The sequence below is a fragment of the Solea senegalensis genome, unplaced genomic scaffold, assembly GCF_019176455.1.
Source record: "Solea senegalensis isolate Sse05_10M unplaced genomic scaffold, IFAPA_SoseM_1 scf7180000013991, whole genome shotgun sequence".
Taxonomy (NCBI): Eukaryota; Metazoa; Chordata; class Actinopteri; order Pleuronectiformes; family Soleidae; genus Solea; species Solea senegalensis.
In genome coordinates this window covers 29689-56039 of record NW_025320932.1, presented here as the reverse complement: position 1 = coordinate 56039, position 26351 = coordinate 29689, and the positions used below count along the sequence as shown (strand labels likewise).

Genomic DNA, 26351 nt, shown 5'->3' with positions numbered 1-26351 from the left:
CATTATGGAATTATTGACATGAATGTGTGTTGCGTAGCGCAGCTTTAATGCATGTAAAACAAAGGAAGCCTAAAAATGACAGAGTGAGCTTTAATGAGAGGAAGGAAAAAGAGAAGGAGGCGACGCTCCGGAGACTCGGCTCCTCTGAGAGCGCCAGCTTTGGAAAAATGAGCTGACACTGTTTCATCTCTGAGGTGACCAAGCTAATGATGCTAATGGGGAGGGGGTTAGGATTAGATCATTAGATCATTTAAATTTGAATCACAACAATGAGGTCGGTAATAAAAAGCATAAACATTCGTTCACAGAGTTATGTAAATGAACAAACAAAAAGTAGTAAATATTTTAGAAGTGAGAATCTCTTAAAGGGGACATATTATGCAAAATCAACTTTTTAACCATTTTAATACTCATATTTGGGACTCTGGAGGACCTACCAGTCGCCAAAGTGTAGAAAAAGAATACTCAGTCATGTTTTTGTGGTCCCCCTTAGTGTAAGTATAGGCGATAAAACACGCAATGTTGAATTCCCTGCGCTTATGACGGCAGCATGCGCATTTCACAGGTGAGGAAGGAAGAGCGGTATTATGTCAACGCGGAGGGACAAGTGTGCTGTTGGTGGCTGCACAGTGGAGCACAGTGTTTTACACAAACTTCCAGCCTCAGAGGATTTTATATATGAAGCTAATGTCCCGGATAAAGTCAGCAAACGTGTGTTTGTGGGTTCGCATCACTTCACATCAGACTGCGGTCAGCGAACGTATTTCACCAACGTACAAACACACACATTGTTAAGAAAAGGTCACATAGAGCTCATAACTGACCATTCTGACACGTCCTAATTAAAAATATTTGTTCAGTACGTCCTCCATGACCGGAGCACAGACTCAGTCTGATACAGCGGTGCTGTCCGTAAGTATCCATGTGTCGGAGGTCTCTTCCTGTGACGGCACTCTCTGTGAAAATCAGTTAAAAAGGCTAAGGGACAGCACCGCTGATCGCTAACGGCGAGCTGCATAAACTGCCGCTGTATGTGACTGACCGCCAGCTCAGGAGCACAGTCACATACAGCAGCAGTTTATTCAGCTCGCCGCGTGCTGCTCGCGATCAGTGGTGCTGTCCCTAAGTGTTTTTTAACCGATTTACAGTTGGACAGTGTTCGGCTCGATCCTTATGTAGGACGTCTCTTCCTTTGACCGCACTCACGCTGTTTTCCGCGCACGCTGCCATGTTGATATTGTCAGAGAACTACTGGAGGGAGGGGGGGAGGAATGGAACAGGAGCTGAGCGAGTGAGCGCTGTAAAGAGGACAAATCAGAAACAACCTGGAAGAAGTGGGTGTGTGTTTGCCTGTGTCTCATTTGCACAAAACCGAGCGTTCTGAAAGGGGCGGGTTTAGCAGGGTTATTGAACTGTTATGGTGCTTCATCCTTATGGTATTTTGACCAAAGCATGTCACTGACATGTTCATTAGGACACCAGGGAACTATTTTAATGGGGGAAATAGGGTATAATATGTCTCCTTTAAAGAGGGAACCCTGTGACCGAGACTTTTTAAAATCGCAAACCCCCAACATCACTTAACCAAATTCTTCCACTGTAGAAAAAGCATATTGTTGGAGATCGGAGTTTACGAGATCGCAGGCGCCGTTCACATAATCACTGATACATTTACCGTTAATCAGTCGTACGCATGTTGCTACACTGTTTGATGTAAATGGAATGCAGCATACTGTATTTCGTCTGCAAGTAATTACACTGAATGTGTCTCTCTTACGAATCATTATCATGATATTAATAACTAAACTGAAGGATTTCTTGCACAAAAACATCGACATTTATTTAATTTGACAAAAAATGTCACAAACAGGAAAGCGTAGAGTTGTGTTTTCAATCATCTCGTGTATTTTCCCCATGAGATTTTTCCCACTAAAACAAATTTAGAAGACATAAGTGTAACGACATTATGGCGTGATGTGATTATCTGTGCAGTTAATTCAATCTGTTTCCTGCCGTGTTTGTTTTTCTTTGCTTCTTACAGGAGAAAAATGAACGGCCGTCTCTGTCGTACGATGATGAATGAGTTTATGGCGGTAAACGACATAATGCGCTCGGTGATGAGCCACTTTCCCGGCAGCATCTGCAAATCACTGTTTGCTTCCTTCACATTTGTCCGACAACATGCGGGAAATTACCGATCACGTGTTTGTCTAATCAATGAAGAAAAAACATGAACAAATGAGCAGCTGAACACACACACACACACACACACACACACAGAGGATGACGTCTGCCGTTTGTCATTAAAGTGACAGAATTAACTAAGATAATGAAGCAGGTTTATCTTTTACAGTTAAAGGCTCAGTGAACACAATCTGATTCTCATCAATAATGATAACATCGAGGATTCTGCTCCTCTGGGCTTTGTTTCCAGATTCTTCCAGATATATATGTATATAATGCACGTAAAACAAACACACACATGTAGATATATACACACATATATATGTGTATATATATATATATATATATATGTTTACACATATATATGCATATATATGTGTACATATATATGTACACACACACACACACTATATACATATTTTTCTTGTGCAAGTCCACAATTCTCTTCCTGATATCGGCTGATTTCTTTTGACTTTCCCATTAAGTTACACAAAGAAAATACATCCACAGGTGTGCCTTAAAATACATCCACAGGTGTGTCTATAATTAACTCAAATGTTGTCAGTAAACCTATCAGGAGCTTCCAAAGACATGACATCTTCATTTGGGCTTTCCCAAATTGTTTAAAGACATAATAATCTTAGTTTATGTAAACTTCTGACTTTGAAGAAAGTAATAAATAATGTCTAAAAAAATCCTTCTCTCATTATTCTGGCATTTAGCAAATAGAAATAATTTTGGTAAACATAACGGACCTAAAACAGGAAAAGTGATTGTCTGATTTCATGTTAGACAGTGATAAAAGCACACGTGTCTTTTTATATAGTGTATGTCAACTTCTGGTTTCAACTGTATATGTGTGTATATATATACACACATATACATATATACATACATATATATGTATATATACACATATACATATATATGTACATGTATACATACATATATTTGTATATACACACATATATGTATGTATACACATATATGTACACGTAAACATACATATATTTGTATATACAAACACATATACATATATATGTACATGTATACATACATATATATGTATATACACACACACACAAACACACACACATATACATCTCAACCTCGAGTCCCTTCAGAGGGGAAAAAAAACAACCCAAAAACACAAAATCTGTGTGTGTGTGTGTGACCGACCTGTTGATGAACTCCTCATAGCAGGAATAAATGGCAGCGAGGCAAACTGCCACCAGGTTTGGCAGGACACGAGGGTGAGGACACTGACCTGTTGGTCCGTGCATGCTGCAACACACACACACACACACACACACACACGCACAGTTAAAGGCCATACATTCACTGCGGGTCCAGCATCTGTCCAGAGAAGGACAACATCAGACAAACTTAGCTTCTGTCAGTGATTCACTTAACTTAAAGCTGCAGTACGTAACTTTTTAAACATAAACAAATGTCTGCTTGAGTCAAATCATTGTTGATTAAAGTCTGATAACATTCCCGACCGGACAGTTTCTCACCTGTGGACGAACTTCTTGACGACCTCCATGCCAGCGTTGAGCTCGTTCAGAGCCAGGATGTACTCCTGAGTGAAGAGACGCAGGCGAGGGCACTTCCCGAAATCCTACACCGTGTGAAAACATCACATTTTACTTTCCTTCACTCAGACTTAACACAGTGACACAAAGTGACCACACGAGGCAGCAGAGGACCAGCAGCTTCTGTGTCCCCGCAGCTAAAATCACTGATTTTCTCTATGGACTTTGGTGTGGGGGAGTGAGTGTTTTACAAACTTCCGTTTCCTGTCAGAAAAGTCTGTCTCACAGTGAGATAAAGACGTAGACATGTGACAGAGATCGTAGACTTACTGCCTCTCCACTGCCCCCTACTGTTCATGTAAGTATGTAGACATTGTACAGGTGCAAACAGGCGCAGTAAATCTTCTACTTCAAACGTAAACAACACACAGCACCTAACTCACCATGTTGTGTTTGAGGATCCTCTGGACCACTGGAGTGAACACTTCAATCACGACCATGGAGCGCGGCCGCTCGCGACAGTGCTGCAACACACGCATCAGCAGCAGAGCTTTAGTTTGTCTCTTACTTGTCTCTAACTTACGTACTGGAAAATCTGACGTGTTCTTCATACGTGTGACTACTTCCTGTCCACAGTTTCAGGGATTTTGAATAAAATAATGTTGTATTACATCTTTAAGGGCAGTTCTTATGAAGTATAATTCAAGTTTTTAATCGATATTCTCAATAGATAAAACCTATTTATGGTATCTTTCATTTTAGTAGTTATAGTTTTGAAGTTGTCTTTAATTGTTTAATTGTATTTACGTCATCTTTCGTTTAAATTGTTGTAAAATAGGGATGTCCCGATACAACTTTTTCACTTCCGATACGATACCGATATTGCAGCCTTGAGTATTGGCCGATATCGATCCGATACGATATCAGCACGAATCATACATACTGTAATGACATATTTTGTAGTGTGGAATGTTAGAATAGGTTTGATCAAGTGATATTACTTAAACAGAGAACAATAGCATGAGAAAAACTGACCATTTATTATCAACCAATGGTTACATCAATTTTAACCTTCAACTTAAAATATTTGATTTTTCTCCATATTAATTTCATACAGTCTATGGTTGATTTCATCAGGAGGAAAGTACCAAGTGCTAATGGGTCTGTTTTCACAGGTAACAGCGTGTCTTCAGAGAACACCCCCTTGTTTTCACTATTTTGGATTAGCCCAACCCACACAGGGTGAGTGACTCGTCCCGCAGGTAAACCCGGAGCCCGGGGACCGGCCCCGCAGACGTACTTAGCTCCGTGTGTGGAACTTCAGGACACATTTAAAACACACAAAGCTCTTGGCATGGCTGCTTTTTTGGGTATAATTAACAAATGGAGGCTGTTGACCGGTGGCGCTGAAATAATGTTGTTTTAGCAGCTAGCCTCAGGACGTGCTAGCGTGGTGCTAACGGCTAACTCGCGCTGGCTATGCAGCTTCGTAGCCTCCGAGTTCAGAGGATAAAGAAAAATGGTTAACCTCTGAAATATCAGTAGCGCAACACACACTGTTGTTGTGATCATGTGATCTTCATGCATCCAACAAGCAGAGCCCACATGATCACAACGGGCGCTGCAGGATAGAAGTGCTGGAGCGGAATGGACTGTTGTATCGGAGATTATAGAGACAGTCCGATATAATCTCGTTTCTTGGCTGATCAATATCGGATCGGGACATCCCTACAATAAAATACACATTTTCATGTTTAATAGCATAACAGAGTTATTAAGTCATACACATTATCAATAACTCCATCTTACACATCACCACTTCCTTTAACCCTGACCTTCAAAATAAAAGCCACTAAGGCTTTGCTTTATTACTACTTACCATAAAAAAACTTTTGCCATAAGAGTTGACAATAAAATCAAGCTTAGAATGATTGTTTGTGCATTAAATACATGTTTGTTTGTTTTTTTACGTTATCTTTCCTTTAATTAGTTGTTCGAAAACTGATATAAAACTTAAACGGGAACAGGAAGTAGTCACACTTTGCACATGCACAGAACAAATGGCGTTTCTGGTCACAGATCAGGCAGAGAGAAGAAATACAGAGATGATGGAGGAGCTTACCTTACAGAAGAACTCACACAGGTCAGGAGGAGGGTGGTTGTTTTCCAGGAGAGGAGCGATGGCCTGCACACACACACACACAGATGAATATCTCCTCTCTCATATTTACTCTGGCCTGGAGCCAGTACCTGTGTAGATGTGCTTTCAGCTGCAGGAGCCTCATTAAACCTGACAAGCTTCATACACACACACACACACACACACACAGACACACACACACACACACACACACACACACACACACACACACACACACACACACACACACACACACACACACACCCCATGTGTGTTTATTCTGCTCAGTCTGTGGATCACGACGAGCAGAAGCTCCGACTACAGAGGGTTAATCATTGACTCCAGAGCCAACATCAAACATGAGTTCACAGTGACAGTGAACTTCACGCTGACTCACCACAATGATGTTCTCATGGTCCTGAGCGCTGAGGTTTGAGTTCTGCAGCAGAGAGAGGACGGAAAACAAAACCTTTAAGCTCTGCTCTTTAAGCTCTTTAAAGACCTACATTTAAAATATAAATGTAGTTTTTTTTCTTATGTATCAACATTAAAGAGAGCAGTGCAGTACCCACCTCAGCCAGCAGGGTGGAGATGATGTGCAGCGGCGCCTGGTGGATGGAGTCGTCCTGCAGTGGCGAGGTCAGAGCCATGTCCACCAGAGCTCGGATCTCCTTCAGCACCACGTCCCAGCGACTTGGGTTATTCAGCACTTTCCTGTACTTGTAGATTTTTTTCTGCAGGGAAAACATGACGCGGCGAAATATTGAGGAAAGACCTGTCACACGTGTGTGTGTGTGTGTGTGTGTGAGTGTGTGTGTGGGGGGAGATTTAAAGTGGTTGATGAAACTAACATTAATAATAAAAGACAAACTGTAACCTCACCTTCCACTGCAGGGAGTGAAACCACTGGTCTCTTAAGTAGCTGTTTGCAGCCTGTGGCAACACACACACACACACACAAAGACACAAACAACTTGTTAAATATGATAACTAAGAGACAGTTTTTATCATCCCTCGATCATCCTGAACAAGACAAAATACGTACACTATATATATATACACACACATATATATATATATATATATACACATATATATATAGTATGTATATATCCTGATTTCTTATTTATTAGCATGTTTGTCACACAAATGTTTGAGATTAAACAAATTTAAATATTAGTCAAAGACTGCACAAGCAAACACAATGCGTTTTTTTAAATGAAGAAAAGAAAACTCTAAATCTACATGGCCCTGTGTGAAAAAGTGTTTGCCCCCTAAACCTAATAACTGGTTGAGCCACCGTTTGCAGCAACAACTGCAATCAAGTGTTTGCGATAACTTGCAGTGAGTCTTTTTACAACGCTGTGGAGGAATTTTGGCCCACTCATCTTTGCAGAATTGTTGTAATTCAGCCAGATTAGAGGGTTCTCGGGCATGAACCGCCTTTTTAAGGTCATGCCACAGCATCTCAATATGATTCAGGTCAGGACTTTGACTAGGCCACTCCAAAGTCTTCACTTTGTTTTTCTTTAGCCATTCAGAAGTGGACTTGCTGGCGTGCTTCGGATCATTGGCCGTTTCTTAATATCCATACTTGTGCGTACTTGTGCATACTGTTCCAATTCTCAAGTAAGCGAACAGCGAGGACGGTTCTCAAAGCCGGAAATATAAATCTGAAATAAATATTTTTCTGTGTCCCAGAACGCAGTTCTAACATTATTTGAGGCGAGAAATTAGTCATTTAGAATTTAAACATGTGGTTTATGTATTAAGATCTGACAAATTTATAGTTTGACAGCGACGTTTGTCGGAGGTGATAAGCTCCGCCTCTGCGGATGCTCGGTGCTCACTGTGCCGGGCACAGAGCAGCGTTACCTCGGCCTGTCCTGATGACATCATGACGTCTCTGTCATTAGATGCTCGGTGTGATCTATGGATCTATGGTTTTATTTATTTTAACTTTGAATTTTAGATTTATATCACACGGTCATTGTATCTGTATTTAAATATAATATGTAAATATTAGATATATAGAGTAGTATATATTTGTACACGTCATGTATATACATATGTATATATATATATATATATATACACATATGTATATACATATACATATATATATATATATATACATACGTATATACATATATATACATATACATATATATACATATGTATATACATATACATATATATACACATATACACATATATATATATATATATATATATATACATATATATATACATAGATATATATATATACATAGATATATAGAGAGATTGGCACAGCACCCCCCGCGACCCTCTGGTGGAGGATAAAGCGGTTAGATGATGACTGACTGACTGATATACACACACACACTACTCTACAATGCTGTAATATATCTATTTTCCACATTGTATTATTTGTATTGTATATTTTAATAGAAATAAATTAATAAATGAAGTTAAATATTTAAAATGTGAAATAATAACAATATATATGCATTTATTAAAAGTATTTCATATGTTCATTAATCAACACTGTAGGTGGCGGTAATGAGGCTGCAGCACTTGGCGCCAGCCACCATTCAAACAGCAGAACAATACATACATACTTGCTTACTTACTAGTATTGAGAAACAGTCACATACTTGTGTACTCCCGTACTTGGCAAGTATATACTCCCAGCGTACATGTCAAGTATATACTTCCCAACTAAGCTTACTTGAGTATTGAGAAACGGCCATTGTCCTGCTGCAGACCCCAAGTTCGCTTCAGCCTGAGGTCACAAAAAGATGGCCGCACATTCTCGTTCAGGATTTTTTGGTAAACAGCAGAATTCATGGTTCCATTTATCACAGCGAGTCTTCCAGGTCCTGAAGCAGCAAAACAGCCCCAAACCATCACACTACCACCGCCATATTTGACTGTTGGTATGATGTTCTTTTTTTGAAAAAGTCTTGGGGATCGTCAAGATGTTTTTTGGCAAAATTGAGACAAACCTTAATGTTCTTTTTGCCCAACAGTGGTTTTCGTCTTGGAACTCTGCCATGCAGGCCATTTTTGCCCAGTGTCTTTCTTATGGTGGAGTCATGAACACTGACCTTAACTGAGGCAAGTGAGGCCTGCAGTTCTTTAGATGTTGTTCTGGGTTCTTTTATGACCTCTTACATGAGTCGTTGCTGCGCTATTGGGGTAATTCTTGTCGGCTGGCTACTCATGGGAAGGTTGCCCACTGTTCCATGTTTTCTCCATTTGTGAATAATGGCCCTCACCGTGGTTCTCTGGAGTCCCAAAGACCTTTTCCAGATCGATAGATGTCAATTACTTAGTTTCTCATTTGTTCCTGAATTGCTTTAGATCGCGGCATGATGTCTTCCTTTTTTGGGATCTTTTGGCCGACTTCACTTTAAGTCGTCTCTTGATTCAATAGGTCTGGCAGTAATCAGGCCTGGGTGTGGCAAGTAAACATTTCCAAAAAATGCGACTAACCACAGTGACCTGGTGATTTTACAAGGGGGGCAATTACTTTTTCACATGGGGCCATGTAGGTTTGGATAGTTTTTTCCCCATAATAAGTAAAATCATCACTTAAAAACTGCATTTTATGTTAACTTGGGTTGTCTTTGTCGAATATTTAAATTTGTTTGATAATCTGAAACATTTAAGTGTGACAAACACTTTTGCACACAACTGTATCTATACATACATATACATACATATATATGTGTACAGTGGGGCAAAAAAATATTTAGTCAGCCACCGATTGTGCAAGTTCTCCCACTTAAAATGATGACAGTGGTCTGTAATTTTCATCATAGGTACACTTCAACTGTGAGAGACAGAATGTGAAAAAATCCAGGAAATCACATTGTAGGATTTTTAAAGAATTTATTTGTAAATTATGGTGGAAAATAAGTATTTGGTCACCTACAAACAAGCAAGATCTCTGGCTCTCACAGACCTGTAACTTCTTCTTTAAGAAGCTCTTCTGTCCTCCACTCATTACATGTATTAATGGCACCTATTTGAAGTTGTTATCTGTATAAAAGACACTTGTCCACAGCCTCAAACAGTCAGACTCCAAACTCCACCATGGCCAAGACCAAAGAGCTGTCAAAGGACACCAGGAACAAAATTGTAGACCTGCACCAGGCTGGGAAGAGTGAATCTACAATAGGCAAGCAGCTTGGTGTGAATAAATCAACTGTGGGAGCAATCATTAGAAAATGGAAGACAAACAAGACCATTGATAATCTCCCTCGATCTGGGGCTCCACGCAAGATCTCATCCCGTGACAGGGACTCAAATCCTGCAGTGCCAGACGTGTCCCCCTGCTTAAGCCAGTACATATACAATAGAACTTTTTGGTACAAACTCAACTCGTCGTGTTTGGAGGAAGAAGAATGCTGAGTTGCATCCCAAGAACACCATACCTACTGTGAAGCATGGGGGTGGAAACATCATGCTTTGGGGCTGTTTTTCGGCAAAGGGGACAGGACAACTGATCCGTGTTAAGGAAAGAATGAATGGGGCCATGTATCGTGAGATTTTGAGCCAAAACCTCCTTCCATCAGGGAGAGCATTGAAGATGAAACGTGGCTGGGTCTTCCAGCATGACAATGACCCCAAACACACCGCCCCGGCAACGAAGGAGTGGCTCTGTAAGAAGCATTTCAAAGTCCTGGAGTGGCCTAGCCAGTCTCCAGACCTCAACCCCATAGAAAATCTGTGGAGGAAGTTGAAAGTCTGTGTTGCCCGGCGACAGCCCCAAAACATCACTACTCTAGAGGAGATCTGCATGGAGGAATTGGCCAAAATACCTGCTACAGTGTGTGCAAACCTGTTGAAGACCTACATTAAACGTTTGACCTCTGTCATTGCCAACAAAGGTTATATTACAAAGTATTGAGTTGAACTTTTGTTATTGACCAAATACTTATTTTCCACCATAATTTGTGATTTCCAGGATTTTTCTTTCACATTCTGTCTCTCACAGTTGAAATGTACCTATGATGAAAATTACAGAGCTCTGTCATCATTTTAAGTGGGAGAACTTGCACAATTGGTGCCTGACTAAATACTTGTTTGCCCCACTGTGTGTGTGTGTGTGTGTATATATATATATATATATATATATATATATATATACATACATATATATACACATACATACAATTATATATATATACACACACACATATATATACAGTATACGTATATATTTATATATATATTTACACACACACACACACACACACACACACACACACACACGGAAAGTATTCAGACCCCTTTAAATTTTTCACTCTTTGTTTCATTGCAGCCATTTTCTAAAATCAAAAAAGTTCATTTTATTTCTCATTAATGTACACTCAGCACCACATCTTGACAGAAAGAAAACAGAAATGTAGAAATTTTTGCAAATGTATTAAAAAAGAAGAACTGAAATATCACATGGTCATAAGTATTCAGAGCCTTTGCTCAGTATTGAGTAGAAGCTCCTTTTGAGCTAGTACAGCCATCAGTCTTCTTGGGAATGATGCAACAAGTTCTTCACACCTGGATTTGGGGATCCTCTGCCATTCTTCCTTGCAGATCCTCTCCAGTTCTGTCAGGTTGGATGGTGAACGTTGGTGGACAGCTATTTTCAGGTCTCTCTAGAGATGCTCGATTGGGTTTAGGTCAGGGCTCTGGCTGGGCCAGTCAAGAATGGTCACAGAGTTGTTCTGAAGCCACTCCTTCGTTATTTTAGCTGTGTGCTTAGGGTCATTGTCTTGTTGGAAGGTGAACCTTAGCCCAGTCTGAGGTCCTGAGCACTCTGGAAGAGGTTTTCTTCCAGGATATCTCTGTACTTGGCCACATTCATCTTTCCTTCAATTGCAACCAGTCGTCCTGTCCCTGCAGCTGAAAAACAACCCCATAGCATGATGCTGCCACCACCATGTTTCACTGTTGGGATTGTATTAGGCAGGTGATGAGCAGTGTCTGGTTTTCTCCACACATACCGCTTAGAATTAACACCAAAAAGTTAAATCTTGGTCTCATCAGACCAGAGAATCTCATTTCTCACAGTCAGGGAGTCCTTCATGTGTTTCTTGGCAAACTCTCTGCGGGCTTTCATATGTCTTGCACTGAGGAGAGGATTCTTGCCATAAAGCCCTGACTGGTGGAGGGCTGCAGTGATAGTTGACTTTGTGGAACTTTCTCCCATCTCCCTACTGCATCTCTGGAGCTCAGTCACAGTGATCTTTGGGTTCTTCTTTACCTCTCTCACCAAGGCTCTTCTCCCACGATTGCTCAGTTTGACGGCCAGGTCTAGGAAGAGTTCTGGTCGTCCCAAACTAAGGATTGTGGAGACCACTGTGCTCTTAGGAACCTTGAGTGCTGCAGAAAATCTTTTGTAACCATGGCCTGATCTGTGCCTTGCCACAATTCTGTCTCTGAGCTCCTTGGGCAGTTCCTTTGACCTCATGATTCTCATTTGCTCTGACATGCACTGTGAGCTGTAAGGTCTTATAAAGACAGGTGTGTGCCTTTCCTTATCAAGTCCAATCAGTTTAATTCAACACAGCTGGAGTCCAATGAAGGAGCAGAACCATCTCAAGGACAATCAGAAGAAATGGACAGCATGTGAGTTAAATATGAGTGTCACAGCAAAGGCTCTGAATACCTATGACCATGTGATATTTCACTTTTTCTTTTTTAATACATTTGCAAACATTTCTACATTTCTGTTTTTTTTTCTGTCAAGATGTGGTGCTGACTGTACATTAATGAGAAATAAAATGAACTTTTTTGATTTTAGCAAATGGCTGCAATGAAACAAAGACTGAAACATATAAAGGGGTCTGAATACTTTCCGTACCAACTGTATGTATATATACACATATATCTCTCACTCTCCCACACCAAAGCCCATAGAGAAAATCAGTGATCACACACTCACAGGAGTTGTTGATCCACTGCTGCCTCCATCACTGAGTTCAAATGTCTTATTTTGTAAAATTCTGCATTTAAAATACTTTGTTCCAATGTACGTCAGTGACACAAAGTGACCACACGAGGCTGCAGAGGACCAGCAGCTCCTACGTCCCTGTGAGCTAAAATCACTGATTTTCTCTATGGGCTTGTGGGAGAGTGAGTGGTTTACAAACTTGACTTTCCTGCTGGAAAAGTCTGTCTCACAGTGAGATAAAGAAGTGAACCTGTGACGTAGATATTGAAGACTTAGATTTTATTACACAAGTCTTTTGTTAAGTCGCAAAAATTTGCTTCTTTTTCCCCAATGTCCCCTCTGGCAGCCATGTTTTCACCGAGCATGATAGTTAAAACCAAAAGTAGCAGTTTATCAACCAAAAACACCTGTCGATCATGGGACAAGTATTTTTAGAACAAACGTGTTTAATTCCACATCGTGTCCGTCAAATCCAGGTGAAAACGAGATGAAAAAGGATCTTCAACCAAATAATACAGCAGTTTTTAAAATCGCTGACATTCTCACTTTTCCGTTACAGTTACGGACAATTTTCCATGATCTTTCCAGAGCTGGAGAAGTTGGTTTCCCCAGATTGTGGCATGATCTCCTGGCAGTTTTTCCACACTCGGCTGACATGAGCAAACATGACCGCAGAGGCCACCACAGCTACTGAGATAAAAGATACTGAGCTAAACTGGCTCGCAACTGGGATTGTGGGTGACAGAACCAAGCGTGGCGCTCAGTGGACGTCTGTGGTTAACACAATGGACGTCCAGTTTGGACACACTTTCCAATTCTGACCGCCAAGAACGCGTCAAACGTTTTGTCTACATTCTGATATCATTCGAGATAAAACTTTCACATTCGGTTGTAAATACTCCATCATCAATTTGCATATCTATAAAACAACAATCATGATATGTATCCTGCCCACCTCCAATTCTCACTGATTTAAAGATCGGTTTAATTCTGAAACCATTGTTTGATCAGTGTGAAAAATCATTTAGCAATAACGTCCATGTCAAATAACTCTTGGTTTTAGTCGGACTAACATTTTAAAAGTTCTATTTTAGTCGAACTAACGTGTTTTAAAAGCTAGGTTTTAGTCGCACTAACGCGTTTTAAAGTTGTTTAAGTAGGACTAACGTTTTAAAAGTTCTGTTTTAGTCGGACTAACATTTTAAAAGTTCTATTTTAGTCGAACTAACGTGTTTTAAAAGCTAGGTTTTAGTCGCACAAACGCGTTTTAAAGTTCTGTTTTAGTCGGACTAATGTTTTAAAAGTTCTGTCGGACTAACTTTTTAAAAGTTCTATTTTAGTCGAACTAACGTGTTTTAAAAGCTAGGTTTTAATCGCACTGACGCGTTTTAAAGTTCTGTTTTAGTCGGACTCACGTTTTAAGAGTTCTGTTTTAGTCGGACTCACGTTTTAAAAGTTCTGTTTTAGTCGCACTAACATGTTTTAAAAGTTCTGTTTTAGCCGGACTAACATTTTAAAGGAGACATATTATACCCTATTTCCCCAAGTTAAACTAGTTCCCTGGTGTCCTAATGAACATGTCGGTGACATGCTTTGGTCAAAATACCATAAGGATGAAGCATCATAGCAGTTCAATAACCCTGCTAAACCCACCCCTTTCAGAACGCTCTGTTTTGTGCATGGTCCCTTTACATGCAAATGAGACACAGGCAAACACACACCCACTTCTTCCAGGGGGTTTCTGATTTGTCCTCTTTACAGCACTCACTCGCTCAGATCCTGTTCCCTCAGCTCCATTCCTCTCCTCCTCCCTCCACTAGTTCTCTGACAATATCAACATGGCAGCGTGCGCAGAAAACTGTGCCGTCACAGGAAGAGACGTCCTACATAAGGATCGAGCCGAACACTGTCCAACTGTAAATCAGTTAAAAACACTTAGGGACAGCACCGCTGATCGCCAGCAGCGCGCGGCGAGCTGAATAAACTGCTGCTGTATGTGACTGTCTCAGACTGAGTCTGTGCTCCGGTCATGGAGGACGTACTGAACAAACATTTTTAATTAGGACGTGTCAGAATGGTCAGTTATGAGCTCTTTTCTTAAAAATGTGTGTGTTTGTACGTCGGTGAAATACGTACGCTGACTAAATACGGCGACCACTGGCCGCAGTCTGATGTGAAGTGGTGCGAACACACGTTTGCTGACTTTATCCGGCACATTAGCTTCATATATAAAATCCTCTGAGGCTGGAAGTTTGTGTAAAACACTGTGCTCCACTGTGCAGCCACCAACAGCACACTTGTCCCTCCGCATTGACATAATACCGCTCTTCCTCCCTCGCCTGCACTCTGGCAATTTATAGGGACAAGGTGGAGCTAAGGTGGAGCTCTCCAAGTAAACTTACTGGTGGGTGGTAACATTCTCTGTGAAATACGCATGCTGCCTTCATAATGCACAGGGTATTCTTTTTCCTCACTTTGGCGACTGGCAGGGCCTCCAGCGTCCCAAATAGAAGTATTAAAATGATTAAAAAGTTGATTTTGCATAATATGTCCCCTTTCTGTTCTGTTTAGTCGGACTAAGATTTTAAAAGTTCTGTTTTAGTTGGACTAATGTTTTAAAAGTTCTGTTTTAGTTGTTCTAATGTTTAAAAATTCTGTTTTTAGTCGGACTAACATGTTTTAAAAGTTCTGTTTTAGTCGCACTAATTTTTTATAAGTTCTGTTTTAGTCGCACTAATGTTTTAAAAGTTCTGATTTAGTCGGACTAACGTGTTTTAAAAGTTCTGTTTTAGTCAGACTAACGTGTTTTAAAAGTTCTGTTTTAGTCAGACTAACGTGTTTTAAAAGTTCTGTTTTAGTCGGACTAACGTTTTAAAAGTTCTGTTTTAGTCGGACTAACGTGTTTTAAAAGTTCTGTTTTAGTTTAGGCCACTGTAGAGGTGACACCTCTCTTGACATTAATATAAAAAACTCTTTCTGCGGTAAAAAAAAAAACCCAACAATTCAAAGAATATGCTTCTTCTGGGCTCTAAGATGATGAGATTTACCTGCAGTAGGACGGTTCCTCCAGGGAAACTCAGTTGGACACAGTACTTTGGAGCGTTGTCCCAGGAGAGAAGCTGCAGGTCTTCAATGGAGCTGTAGGACAGACATGTCTCCATGTAACCAGTGGGCTGGATGAGAGAGAGAGAGATAGAGAAAGAGAGAAAGGGAGGGAGAGATATATATATATATATATATATATAGAGAGAGAGAGAGAGAGAGAGTGAGAGAGAGAGAGAGGGAGGGAGGGAGAGATATAGAGAGAGAGGGGGGGAGAGAGAGAGAGGGATAATGTGAGTCCAACATTCAGAGACCAAAACAAAACTCAAAAGAGTAAAAATAATGATAAAACCTAGACTGAACGGAGTCTTAACACAAGAATTGAACTGTGTGAACAGTGAAAATGTTACCAGTGTAACAGTTTAAAAACAGAAAACTCAAGTTTGTAAACCCCTCACTCTCCCACACCAAACCTTATAGAGAAAATCAGTGATTTTAGCTGGCGGGGACACAGGAGCTGCTTGTCTACTGCTGCCTCGTGTGGTCACTTTGAGTCACTGACTCAATTCACAGCCGAATTCACTAAAATAACACATTTAAAGTCAGTGATGGAGGCAGCAGGGGATCAACAACTCCTGTGTGCTGTGATGTTAAAACCACTGATTTTCTCTATAAGGTTTGGTGTGGGAGGTTCTATCTCAACAGACAACACACACACACACACACACACACACACACACACAGGTTGTCTTTATCAGCTGTGGTGACATTTGATATTGTTCCCAGTGAACTGTCAGTGAGCGCTGAGACAAAGTGGAAAATCAATTTAAGCAGAGGCCATTAATCACACAATGACACAAAACATCAGCAAGAAACACATTGTTCACGAAGCTTTGAGTCCACACACACACACTACACACACACACACACACACACACACACAACAGTAACAAGCCACAACCTGTTTGCTCGTCTCAGAATGATTACAGAAACGCTGACAAATGACCACACGTTTCCGGAGTCAGGAACAGAGAGAGAGAGAGAGAGAAACTGAATATAAACAGATCAAAATAACGAGGCCGAGTGAAAGCCACAAGGAAACCGAGCTTGTAGATCTTCAAACCCCCTGACAAGTCTGCAGGGAAGTGTCATCTATAATAAGACGTGTGCGTGTGCGTGTGTGAAGCAGAAAATGGCACATGAATCAGCAGTTCATTTTTCCAGACAATAACGTCAGCTTGTGTTCACTCACTTACATTTTTATTTAAGGATAGAGACAAAAGAAGAAACCATATATAGGACATTATCACTTACAGTAAGAGTAAAAAGAGAAGAAGAAGAAAACACTGACAGGAAGCTGATTATGGTGAATTTCCCGTTATTCCGAATGTGAAAATGCCGTAGAGTGAACGCCAACATTCTCAACAACTAAACAATATCTTCATATTTTTGGGGATTTTGACGCTAACCATAATTAGCCGTTATCCTTCATAAAATGTGTTTTTAATTTTATGAAGAAACAACTCTTCTTTTCTTTCAATTGTAAACTTTTTTGTAAAGTGATGTACTGTAAATACTCCATCGTGTCAATTTGCATATCTGTAAAACAACAATCACAATATTATATTAATATTTTATTCATACATATATATTAGATGCATATATAGTCATAACATATGTAGTATATTAGTCGGACTAACGTGTTTTAAAAGCTTTGTTTTAGTCGGACTAACGTGTTTTAAAAGCTCTGTTTTAGGACTTTAACAGCTCTGTTTTAGTCGACTAACGGTTTTAAAAGCTCTGTTTTAGTCGGACTAATGCGTTTTAACAGCTCGGTTTTAGTTGGACTAACGTGTTTTAAAAGCTCTGTTTTAGTCGGACTAATGTGTTTTAACAGCTCTGCTTTAGTCGGACTAATGCGTTTTAACAGCTCAGTTTTAGTCGGACTAACATGTTTTAAAAGCTCTGTTTTAGTCGGACTAACGGTTTTAAAAAGCTTGCTTTAGGGACTAACAAAGCTCAGTTTTAACGCGGTTTTAACAGCTCGGTTTAGTCGGACTAACGCGGTTTTAAAAGCTCTATTTTAGTCGGACTAACGCTTTTAACAACTCGGTTTAGTCGACTAACGCTTTTAACAGCTCGGTTTTAGTGTCGGACTAACACGCTTTAAAAGCTCTGTTTTAGTCGACTAACGCTTTTAAAAGCTCTGTTTTAGTCGGACTAATGTATTTTAAAGCTCGCTTTAGTCGGATAACACGCTTTAAAAGCTCTGTTTTAGTCGGACTAACGTGTTTTAAAAGCTCTGTTTTAGTCGGACTAACGTATTTTAAAAGCTCTGTTTTAGTCGGACTAACGTGATAAAAATGAAATAGCTCCTCCACCACAGACTGTTCTGGTATAACTCCACTGCCTTCACACACACACACACACACACACACACACACACACACACACACACACACACACACACACACACACACACACACACACACACACACACACACACACACACACACACAGGCGGTTCCTCTCAACACAAACACATGTACTGTAAGTGCTGTGACAATGCTGTTTCTGCAGACAGGTGGTTCTTTTTATTTGCATCCATCTCTCTCTCCAGCAAAAAGGCAGCTCACTCACTCCCCCACCTCCTCTCAGTGAAGAACAAACAGGCTGTTGCTTCATGTCCACCTCCCTCTGCTGCTGACAGAGCAAGCAGACTCTGTCTCACCACACACACACACACGATTTTCATTATGGACGACAGACCTCTACATCAAATATTGGTTCTGGCTAAGACGCCTCATTTCCTCAGTAGAGTCAAAAAACCTGTCTCTGTCTGTCCCCCTGTCCAACTGTCTGTCTATCCTCGTCTTGACTGACAGACAGTTTTTCAAAATGACTTCCTCGTGTGAAACAGCGAGTCGAACAGACGAGTGTGTTTCTTTGAAGAGACGCAGACAAAACCCAAGGAAGTTCAATTTTCTGATGACCAGCTGAGCGTTGCCATGGATACTCCATCAGCCAGTGACTGCCTCTCTCTCGCTCTCTCTCTCCACTGCTGTGTTGCCATAGAAACAAGAGGATGAAGATGTAATGTCATGTTTTTTGTGTGTTTCCAGGGAGAAGCAGACAGAGAAGAAGAAGAAAACAACATAATAACTGAAATAATCTGAGGCTGCAGCTAACAAACAGTTTCACAGTCGAGTAATTCAGTGTTTGTCAACCTCGGACGGACGGACACACAGAGAGACGGATAGACAGTGTCCTCAAAAACAAAATGATTTCATTTGAATGATTTCTTTGTTTTATGGAGCAAAGAAACTAGAAAATATTCACATTTAAGAATCTGAAAAATGGCAGAAATCTCTAATCCCAGAATTTGTATCAGCTAACTCCGACTTCATCTCTGATTTAAGGATTTTAACTCTTTTCCTCTCATGAGTTCTGAGGTCATTGCTGAGATTAGAGGGTAAAGCGCTGTGTACGCGCTGCAACACGATAGTTTCACTTCTCATTTATGGTCTGACCCAAAGAACTGGGACGTCACTTCTGGAGGAGTGGACGGGAAAACACGAGCGCCACTTCTCCTTCTCTGTCGGACGCTGAACCTCAAGAGTCAGACGCGCGGAAAACGAGCGCCAACGCTGACGCACACGACAAGAGTCCTGCTGAAAACACCAGAAGAAAGCGGAGCTTAATGTTGACACACTTTCAAAATGAAGTGGAATCTTGTAGACTCAGTTACGTTAGTCTAAGTCGACAAATTGACGTCAGTGACACAAAGTGACCACACGAGGCAGCAGGGGGCCAGCAGCTCCTGTGTCCCTGCAGGCTAAAATCACTGATTTTCTCTATGGGCTTTGGTGTGGGAGAGTGAGCTAAATGTTGCTTTGTTCATGTGGGAGTGTTTGTAAACGTGTGTGTGTGTGTGTTTCTCCTTTTATTTTGTATTTCCTCTTTAGCAGAGTGATAGCGTCACATGATCAGCTGATCTGGATGTTCATAACAATAATAATAATAGTGGATATAAACATGAACACCACATGTAAGTGCATGAGTAAAAGGATTTCTTGAATGAACACCTTGTTGACTGGACATGACGGTGACAGCGTTTGGTTTAATCCACATTTGTGAATAATCTTTGTGCGGCAGCAGCTTTAATGACGCACACACAAACCACATCAGGAAACACACACACACATTATTTTCAGAGGAAAAATAAAAGTTGAACTGATTCTCACACTTTGTTGTATTCCACTGTGTGTGCACATGTCCATATCCCCTGTCTTGAGAACATGTATCAGACAAAACCGTCTGTCTGTGGAGACACAAGTCCTTTAGCACAAGAGACCTACTTCATAAAATCTACGTCACATGATCATTTTTTGTCCTGTGGGGACAGGAGCTGCTGGTCCTCTACTGCCTCATGTGGTCACTTTGTATCACTGAGGTCAATCTGAACACATTATTTTAAAACCTGAAGTGAAAATCAGACGTTTGAACATCAACAAGTCCTGTGTGTGATGTTAAAATCACAGGTTTTCTCTGTGGACTTTGGTGTGGGAGACTTGTGTTTCCACTGAGAGACAGTTTGTTTCTGATGAAGTAGAATCTTCATTAACCGTCACCAAGGACTTCTCTAATATATAATCAATAAATGCTTCTGTCATCAACAATACATTTAAACGTGGCTTACTGCTGTTCTACAGTCTGCAGATCAATAAAACACACTATCCCTTTAAGTAGTTTCACATGCTCTGCTTTAAATTGGATTCATGCGAGTTCTGTTACTGGATCTAATTAAAGCCACACACACACACACACACACACGTCTCTTAATTCTAACCCTAAGACCAGGTCTTAATCCTCAAAAACTCTGTTATGTCCTGTAAATGTCCTCACAAAGATATGTTTGTTTGACAAGTGGTCCGTCCACACACACACACACACACACTGTGTCACTCATACACACACACACACACACACAGCTCTGTCAGAGAGTGAAGCTCATTGTTCCTCTGCCCACAAAAACCACCGGACAACAACGCCAATCTGAGAAATGCACATTCATGCAACAGTGAGACAGACAGAGTGAGACAGAGAGATGTGTATATGGGCACATTCGTGGCCAAGTGGAAAGGGAACTTGACTTGTATCCAGAGGGTCGCCGGTTCAAATCCCCACCTGGCCAAAAAGGGCTGGGGTACCCCTGAGCCCCAATGCTCCCTGTGCGCTACTCAGTGTGGCAGCCCACTGCTCCTAATTCTAGGATGGGTCAAAATGCCCCCTTAGGATCCCCTAAGGGGATTTAAAAAATATATATATATACACACACACGTGTATATACATACGTATGTATATTTGTATAAAAATTGACTCCGTTAAAAGAATATTTTTCTTATTGACAATCATCACAATAATAAAACTTCGGCTTATTGTGTGAGCAATTTTTATCGCAACGCAATAAAAAAAAAAAATCCAATTCCTTCTTACATTTACATGTCATTTAGCAGACACTCTAATCCAAAGCAACTTACAACGCAATTGAGTACAATCAGCCAGGGGTGGAGTTGAACTTGCGACCCTGATGTCTATCGCACACAGGGTACAAGTGGTGAGCCACTCCACCACTTGTTACAAAACAACTCTCTAAATGCGTTTTATACCGAGAAGAGTTCATTTTAAACAAGGTTACCAAGATGTGAATAAAACGAAAGTGATGCAAACAGTAAGGTCATGTGATTTCTCACACACACACACACACACACACACGTATAACAAGCCTCAAACAATGTGTTGATAAAACAGAGCTCACTCTGTGGGAAATGTCAGACGTGTTGATGATAACAGAAGGTGGAAATAAAGGCTTTTATTATTATTCTTCTTATTTCAGGATTATTCTGCTCACCACAGACATGGACATCACAGCGGCTCATTAAAAATGTGTCACGGTTCAGAAACCACAATAGCTGGTTTAGAAACGGTGCTGCACGACTGAGAAGCAGCCTGACCCACGTCCCCAGGAACAACTGGGACACGCGTAGTAAAGTCTACAATGTCTTCAGAACACGTCCACGTCTTTATCTCACTGTGAGACAGACGTTTCCAACAGGACTCTCAAGTTTGTAAACCACGCACTCTCCCACACCAAACTTCATAGAGAAAATCAGTGATTTTAGCTGGCGGGGACACAGGAGCTGCTGGTCCTCTGCTGCCTCGTGTGGTCACATTGTGTCACTGACCTATATCGGAATAAAGGATTTTAAATGCAGAAGTGACAAAATAAGACATTAGAACTTAGTGATGGAGGCAGCAGTGGATCAACAACTCCTGTGTGTGATGTTAAAATCACTGGTTTTCTCTATGGGCTTTGGTGTGAGAGCACAGGTTGTTTCTCTGGACTCATGAAACGTTTGAGAGTGAAAATACACGGTCAAATAAAATATAATCTACTGTTTATGATCTGTATCACATGACCTTAACATACATTTCTTCAGACAAACTATACAGACAGTCATTACACTTCACTGGGTGTAATGAGATTACTTTTAGCATATGTACCCAGATTGCGCTGGAATCACTGGAATCAGATGACTTGTAACGGAGGGTGCATTCAGACAGTTTTTGTTAATGTACTCAGATCATTTGAGCATATTTATTCAATTATTTTAGCATACATAATCAGATTATTCAGATTGCCATGCTGTGTGAAGACAAACTACAGAGGCAGTTAAAATTGGACTACTTTGCTGGGTACAATCTGAAGTTATCCAATTGTTTCAGTGGACACAGTCAGGTTATTCTGGTGGATGTAATCAGATTACATGGCTGTATGAAACCAGATTACTCACACAGTTCAACATCACAGTGACAAACAATAACACTGATCATAAATGTGCTGCTACAAACACAAATAATTAGGCTTAAAATAAAATACTTTTGTTGATTCCTGGTATTTTACAAATTAAAAACATAGTATGTAACTTCTGCCTCTCTCAATCCAAACAATAACAGAGACTGGACACTGTTACCGTGGAAACGAATACAGACTTTCATGTTGTTTTTTTATTTTTAAAGATAGAGATGGAAATGTTTGGGTGTAAAATTCACCTCACCATCTACCAGTGTCCCCACAAAGATACGTGTACCAGAACGAGTGTGTGTGTGTTTTCTGTCATAAACACTCATGGAGACCAAAACCTGGTTCTAATGAGGCTAACTGAACCTAGTTAAGTTTAGGACTAAGGATTGAGGTTAAGGTTACATTACATTACATGTCATTTAGCAGACGCTTTTATCCAAAGCGACTTCCAAAAGTGGTTATTTATGGTTAGTGTTAGTCATTGGCTGGTCATGGTTATGGTTAGTGATAAGACTTTGTTTAGTCTGAACAAATGAATTGAAGTCAACGCGGAGACGTGTGTGTGTGTGTGTGTGTGGCAGCTACAGTATCAGCACAAAGGGCCGTGAAAAGCTCGCGGCCTTCTCGTAAAACTGCGTCAACGACAGAAAAACGTGCGTAATGTGCGTGCGCGTCTGCGTCAGGACAACAAAGCTGCGCGTGGACTGACACACACTGCGTTATCGTTATTATTATTATTATTGTTATTATTATTATCATCATCATCATCATCATCATCACACACACACACACACACACACAGAGGGTGCAGCGGGCACTCACGGTGGCGGAGGTGAGGCTGCTGTCCGTCAGCGTCAGGTGATGCGGCTCCCACCGCCGCAGGAACTTGGAGGTGAGGATCTTGCTGAGGAAGGTGCGTGGGTGCTTGACCACGCACACCTGGATGTCGCCCTCGTGCAGCAGCTTGTATCTCATGCCACTGCCGCCGCAGTGGTGCAGCGGCCTCCTGCACGGCCCCGCGCACAGCCTGCCGCTGCTGCCGCTGGTGTTGTTATTGTTGCCCTCGGTCACGAGCATCATCGTGTCGCCCAGCAGAGGCTTGTTCTCCTCGCACGGATAGAACTGGTTGTTGTGCAGCTCGCTGCTTCCGCCGCTGAAATCCATGTCTACTAATGTATCCAACAATGTTCGCGTCTCTTACACACACACACACACTCACGCACGCACACACTCACTCACTCACTCACTCACACACACACTCACGATCCTACATGAATGTGAGGAAGAGAAAAGGACGGATCAGCCTGTGGAGAGGGCGACACGGACGCGGCACTGACGCGGCAGAGACGCGGCCTCACGGCAACAGGAAGCTTTTTATGACACAATGAAAATAATCCACCATTTTTTCCTCCACGGCGTCACGGCGCGTGTCTCCCCCCTCCTCCGGTTTAAACCGTCAGGGCCGTCACGGCCTGCTCCGCCGTGTCCGCCCCGGTGCCGCTCGCGAATATCCACAGCGCGCACACACGAACCGAGAACACGCGGGGGGGGAGCTCCTGTGGCGGCGGCTCCGGTATTCCTCGCGCTCCTCCGTGGGTTTTTTCGCGGAGGTTCCACGCTCCACACTCGGTTTCCTTTGACTGTGTGTCTCGCTGGTGAAGGAGCTGCTCTGGTTGTCGCTCTCGCTCCGGCAGCGGCCGCGCTGATTGGTGCCTGCGCGTTCATGTGATACCGGAGTGACGTCAATGGGGAGGCGAGCGGATGAGCCGTCTCTTTTTTTTTCTCTTTTTTTGCTCGACTGTCTGCCGAGGGCGCACGCTCCCTCCTCAAGCCCCGCCTCCAATAAAACCCCGCCCCCCGTGCCCAGGAACATGGATGAATGTTGATGGTACTGTTTCTTTTTTTTTTCCACAGGAAATGATGACATATGTATTTATTTATGTCTTAAAAGTGTATTAGAACTACCTTTAAACAAAACTCTTCTCTTTTATATAATTTAAATTAAATTTTAAGTCAACTTTCCCTTCTGTCTCTCACATGTCCACACGTCCCTGACATCTCCTCACGTCTCTCTGACGTGTCCTCGCGTCTCTCTGGGGCGGGGCTAAAACGACAGATGACATCGCTGTGTGAGCGAAGGCTGTGAGGGGGCGGGGCTAAAACGACAAATGACGTCAGTGTTCCACTGGGACACGCCCACTACTTTTTTGTGAAGTGGCTGAAACCTGAGCGTTCAATTAATTTCCTTTTTATTCATTTTGTTTATAATTTTCACTTGTCATTGCATATAAAGTGTGTTACAATTGTGTTACATACATGATTTTGTGGGCCACACGGTGGTATACTGGTTAGCACTCTCGCCTTGCAGCGAGAAGACCCGGGTTCGAGCCCCAGTTGGAACAAGGGCCTTTCTGCATGGAGTTTGCATGTTCTCCCCGTGTGTGCGTGGGTTCTCTCAGTGTTCTTCAGCTTCCTCCCACAGTCCAAAAACATGCAATGTGGGGATTAGGTAAATTGGACACTCTAAATTGACCGTAGGAGTGAGTGTGAGCGTGAATGGTTGTTTGTCTGTAGTTGTGTGTGGCCCTGCGATGGACTGGCGAACTGGCCAGGGTGTACCCCGCCTATCGCCCGATGTAGCTGAGATTGGCACAGCACCCCCCGCTACCCTCTGGTGGAGGATAAAGCGGTTAGATGATGATGACTGACTGACTGACATGATTTTGTTTTATTATACATTTTCATTTCAAAACAAAAAGTACATACAAACCTGGAGCTGGATTTAAGTGCTGGTCAGGTAACCTGTGTGTGTGTGTGTGTCTGATAAAAGGAAAAGACATAATTGTACGGCTGTAAAATAATCTTTAATATGAAGTAGATTGTGGTGAATTTTCATGAGTGGAAAAAACATTTCAACTAAGTTGATGTGAGTGACTTATTATTCACCAACATACAGTCCTAGTGGTTTTTTTCAAGTACCACAAGGGGGAGCTGCTTCTTTCTCTTTGTTGTGTGTAGATTCTGACCAAAGTTGAAGGGGAACATGATTGGGCGTGCACACACACCCACACCCAGTAGATGATCACCTACCATCACAAAAACACACACATGGTTGTGTTGTTGAAAACTGCACACAGGAAGTAGCTGGAGATGAGAGGTGAGTTTCTCTTTGTTTGTTTTTATTACTTTGACACAGACAAACAACACCGTCTGACAAAACTTCCTCAAACACACACTGTGATACACACACACACGAGGGTCATGTGATGCTAACATGTGAGGACAGCTCAAACACAGACTGTAGTATTTACTGATGACGATGATGATGGTACGAGCAGAGACAAAGGACAGAGCCTCCGCATGTCTGTTCCACAGAGACACCTGTCCTCAGGACACGCTGCACATGTCTGTCCCACAGAGACACCTGTCCTCAGGACAGAGACTCCACCTCCTCAGCTGACTTTGAGTGAATTCCTATTTTTTCATTCACTCACACAAACATTTGGTCTTTTGTCTCTCGTGTCACACACACACACACGCTTGTTTTTATGTCTTAGTGAGGACACATTGACATTACCCACTCCCCAGCCCCTTCTTCTAACCTTAACCTAAACCCAAGTCTAACCTTAAAACCAGGTC

General features: G+C 41.6%; 1 protein-coding gene across 1 annotated transcript in view; it reads right to left on the bottom strand.

Annotated features, from left to right (window-relative positions):
* The window catches only part of LOC122760729 (c-Maf inducing protein), a 35766-nt gene extending 11396 nt beyond the window's left edge, over nt 1-24370 (bottom strand). The window contains exons 1-9 of the mRNA XM_044015890.1: nt 23535-24370; nt 15853-15978; nt 6742-6792; nt 6432-6593; nt 6257-6298; nt 5842-5904; nt 4163-4243; nt 3702-3805; nt 3364-3468 (exon numbers count right to left, since the gene is read on the bottom strand). Of these exons, the coding sequence (XP_043871825.1) occupies nt 3364-3468; nt 3702-3805; nt 4163-4243; nt 5842-5904; nt 6257-6298; nt 6432-6593; nt 6742-6792; nt 15853-15978; nt 23535-23876 (1076 nt within the window). The 5' untranslated portion in view covers nt 23877-24370. The remainder of the gene's footprint in view (nt 1-3363; nt 3469-3701; nt 3806-4162; nt 4244-5841; nt 5905-6256; nt 6299-6431; nt 6594-6741; nt 6793-15852; nt 15979-23534) is intronic.
* Nucleotides 24371-26351: the final 1981 nt, after the last annotated feature.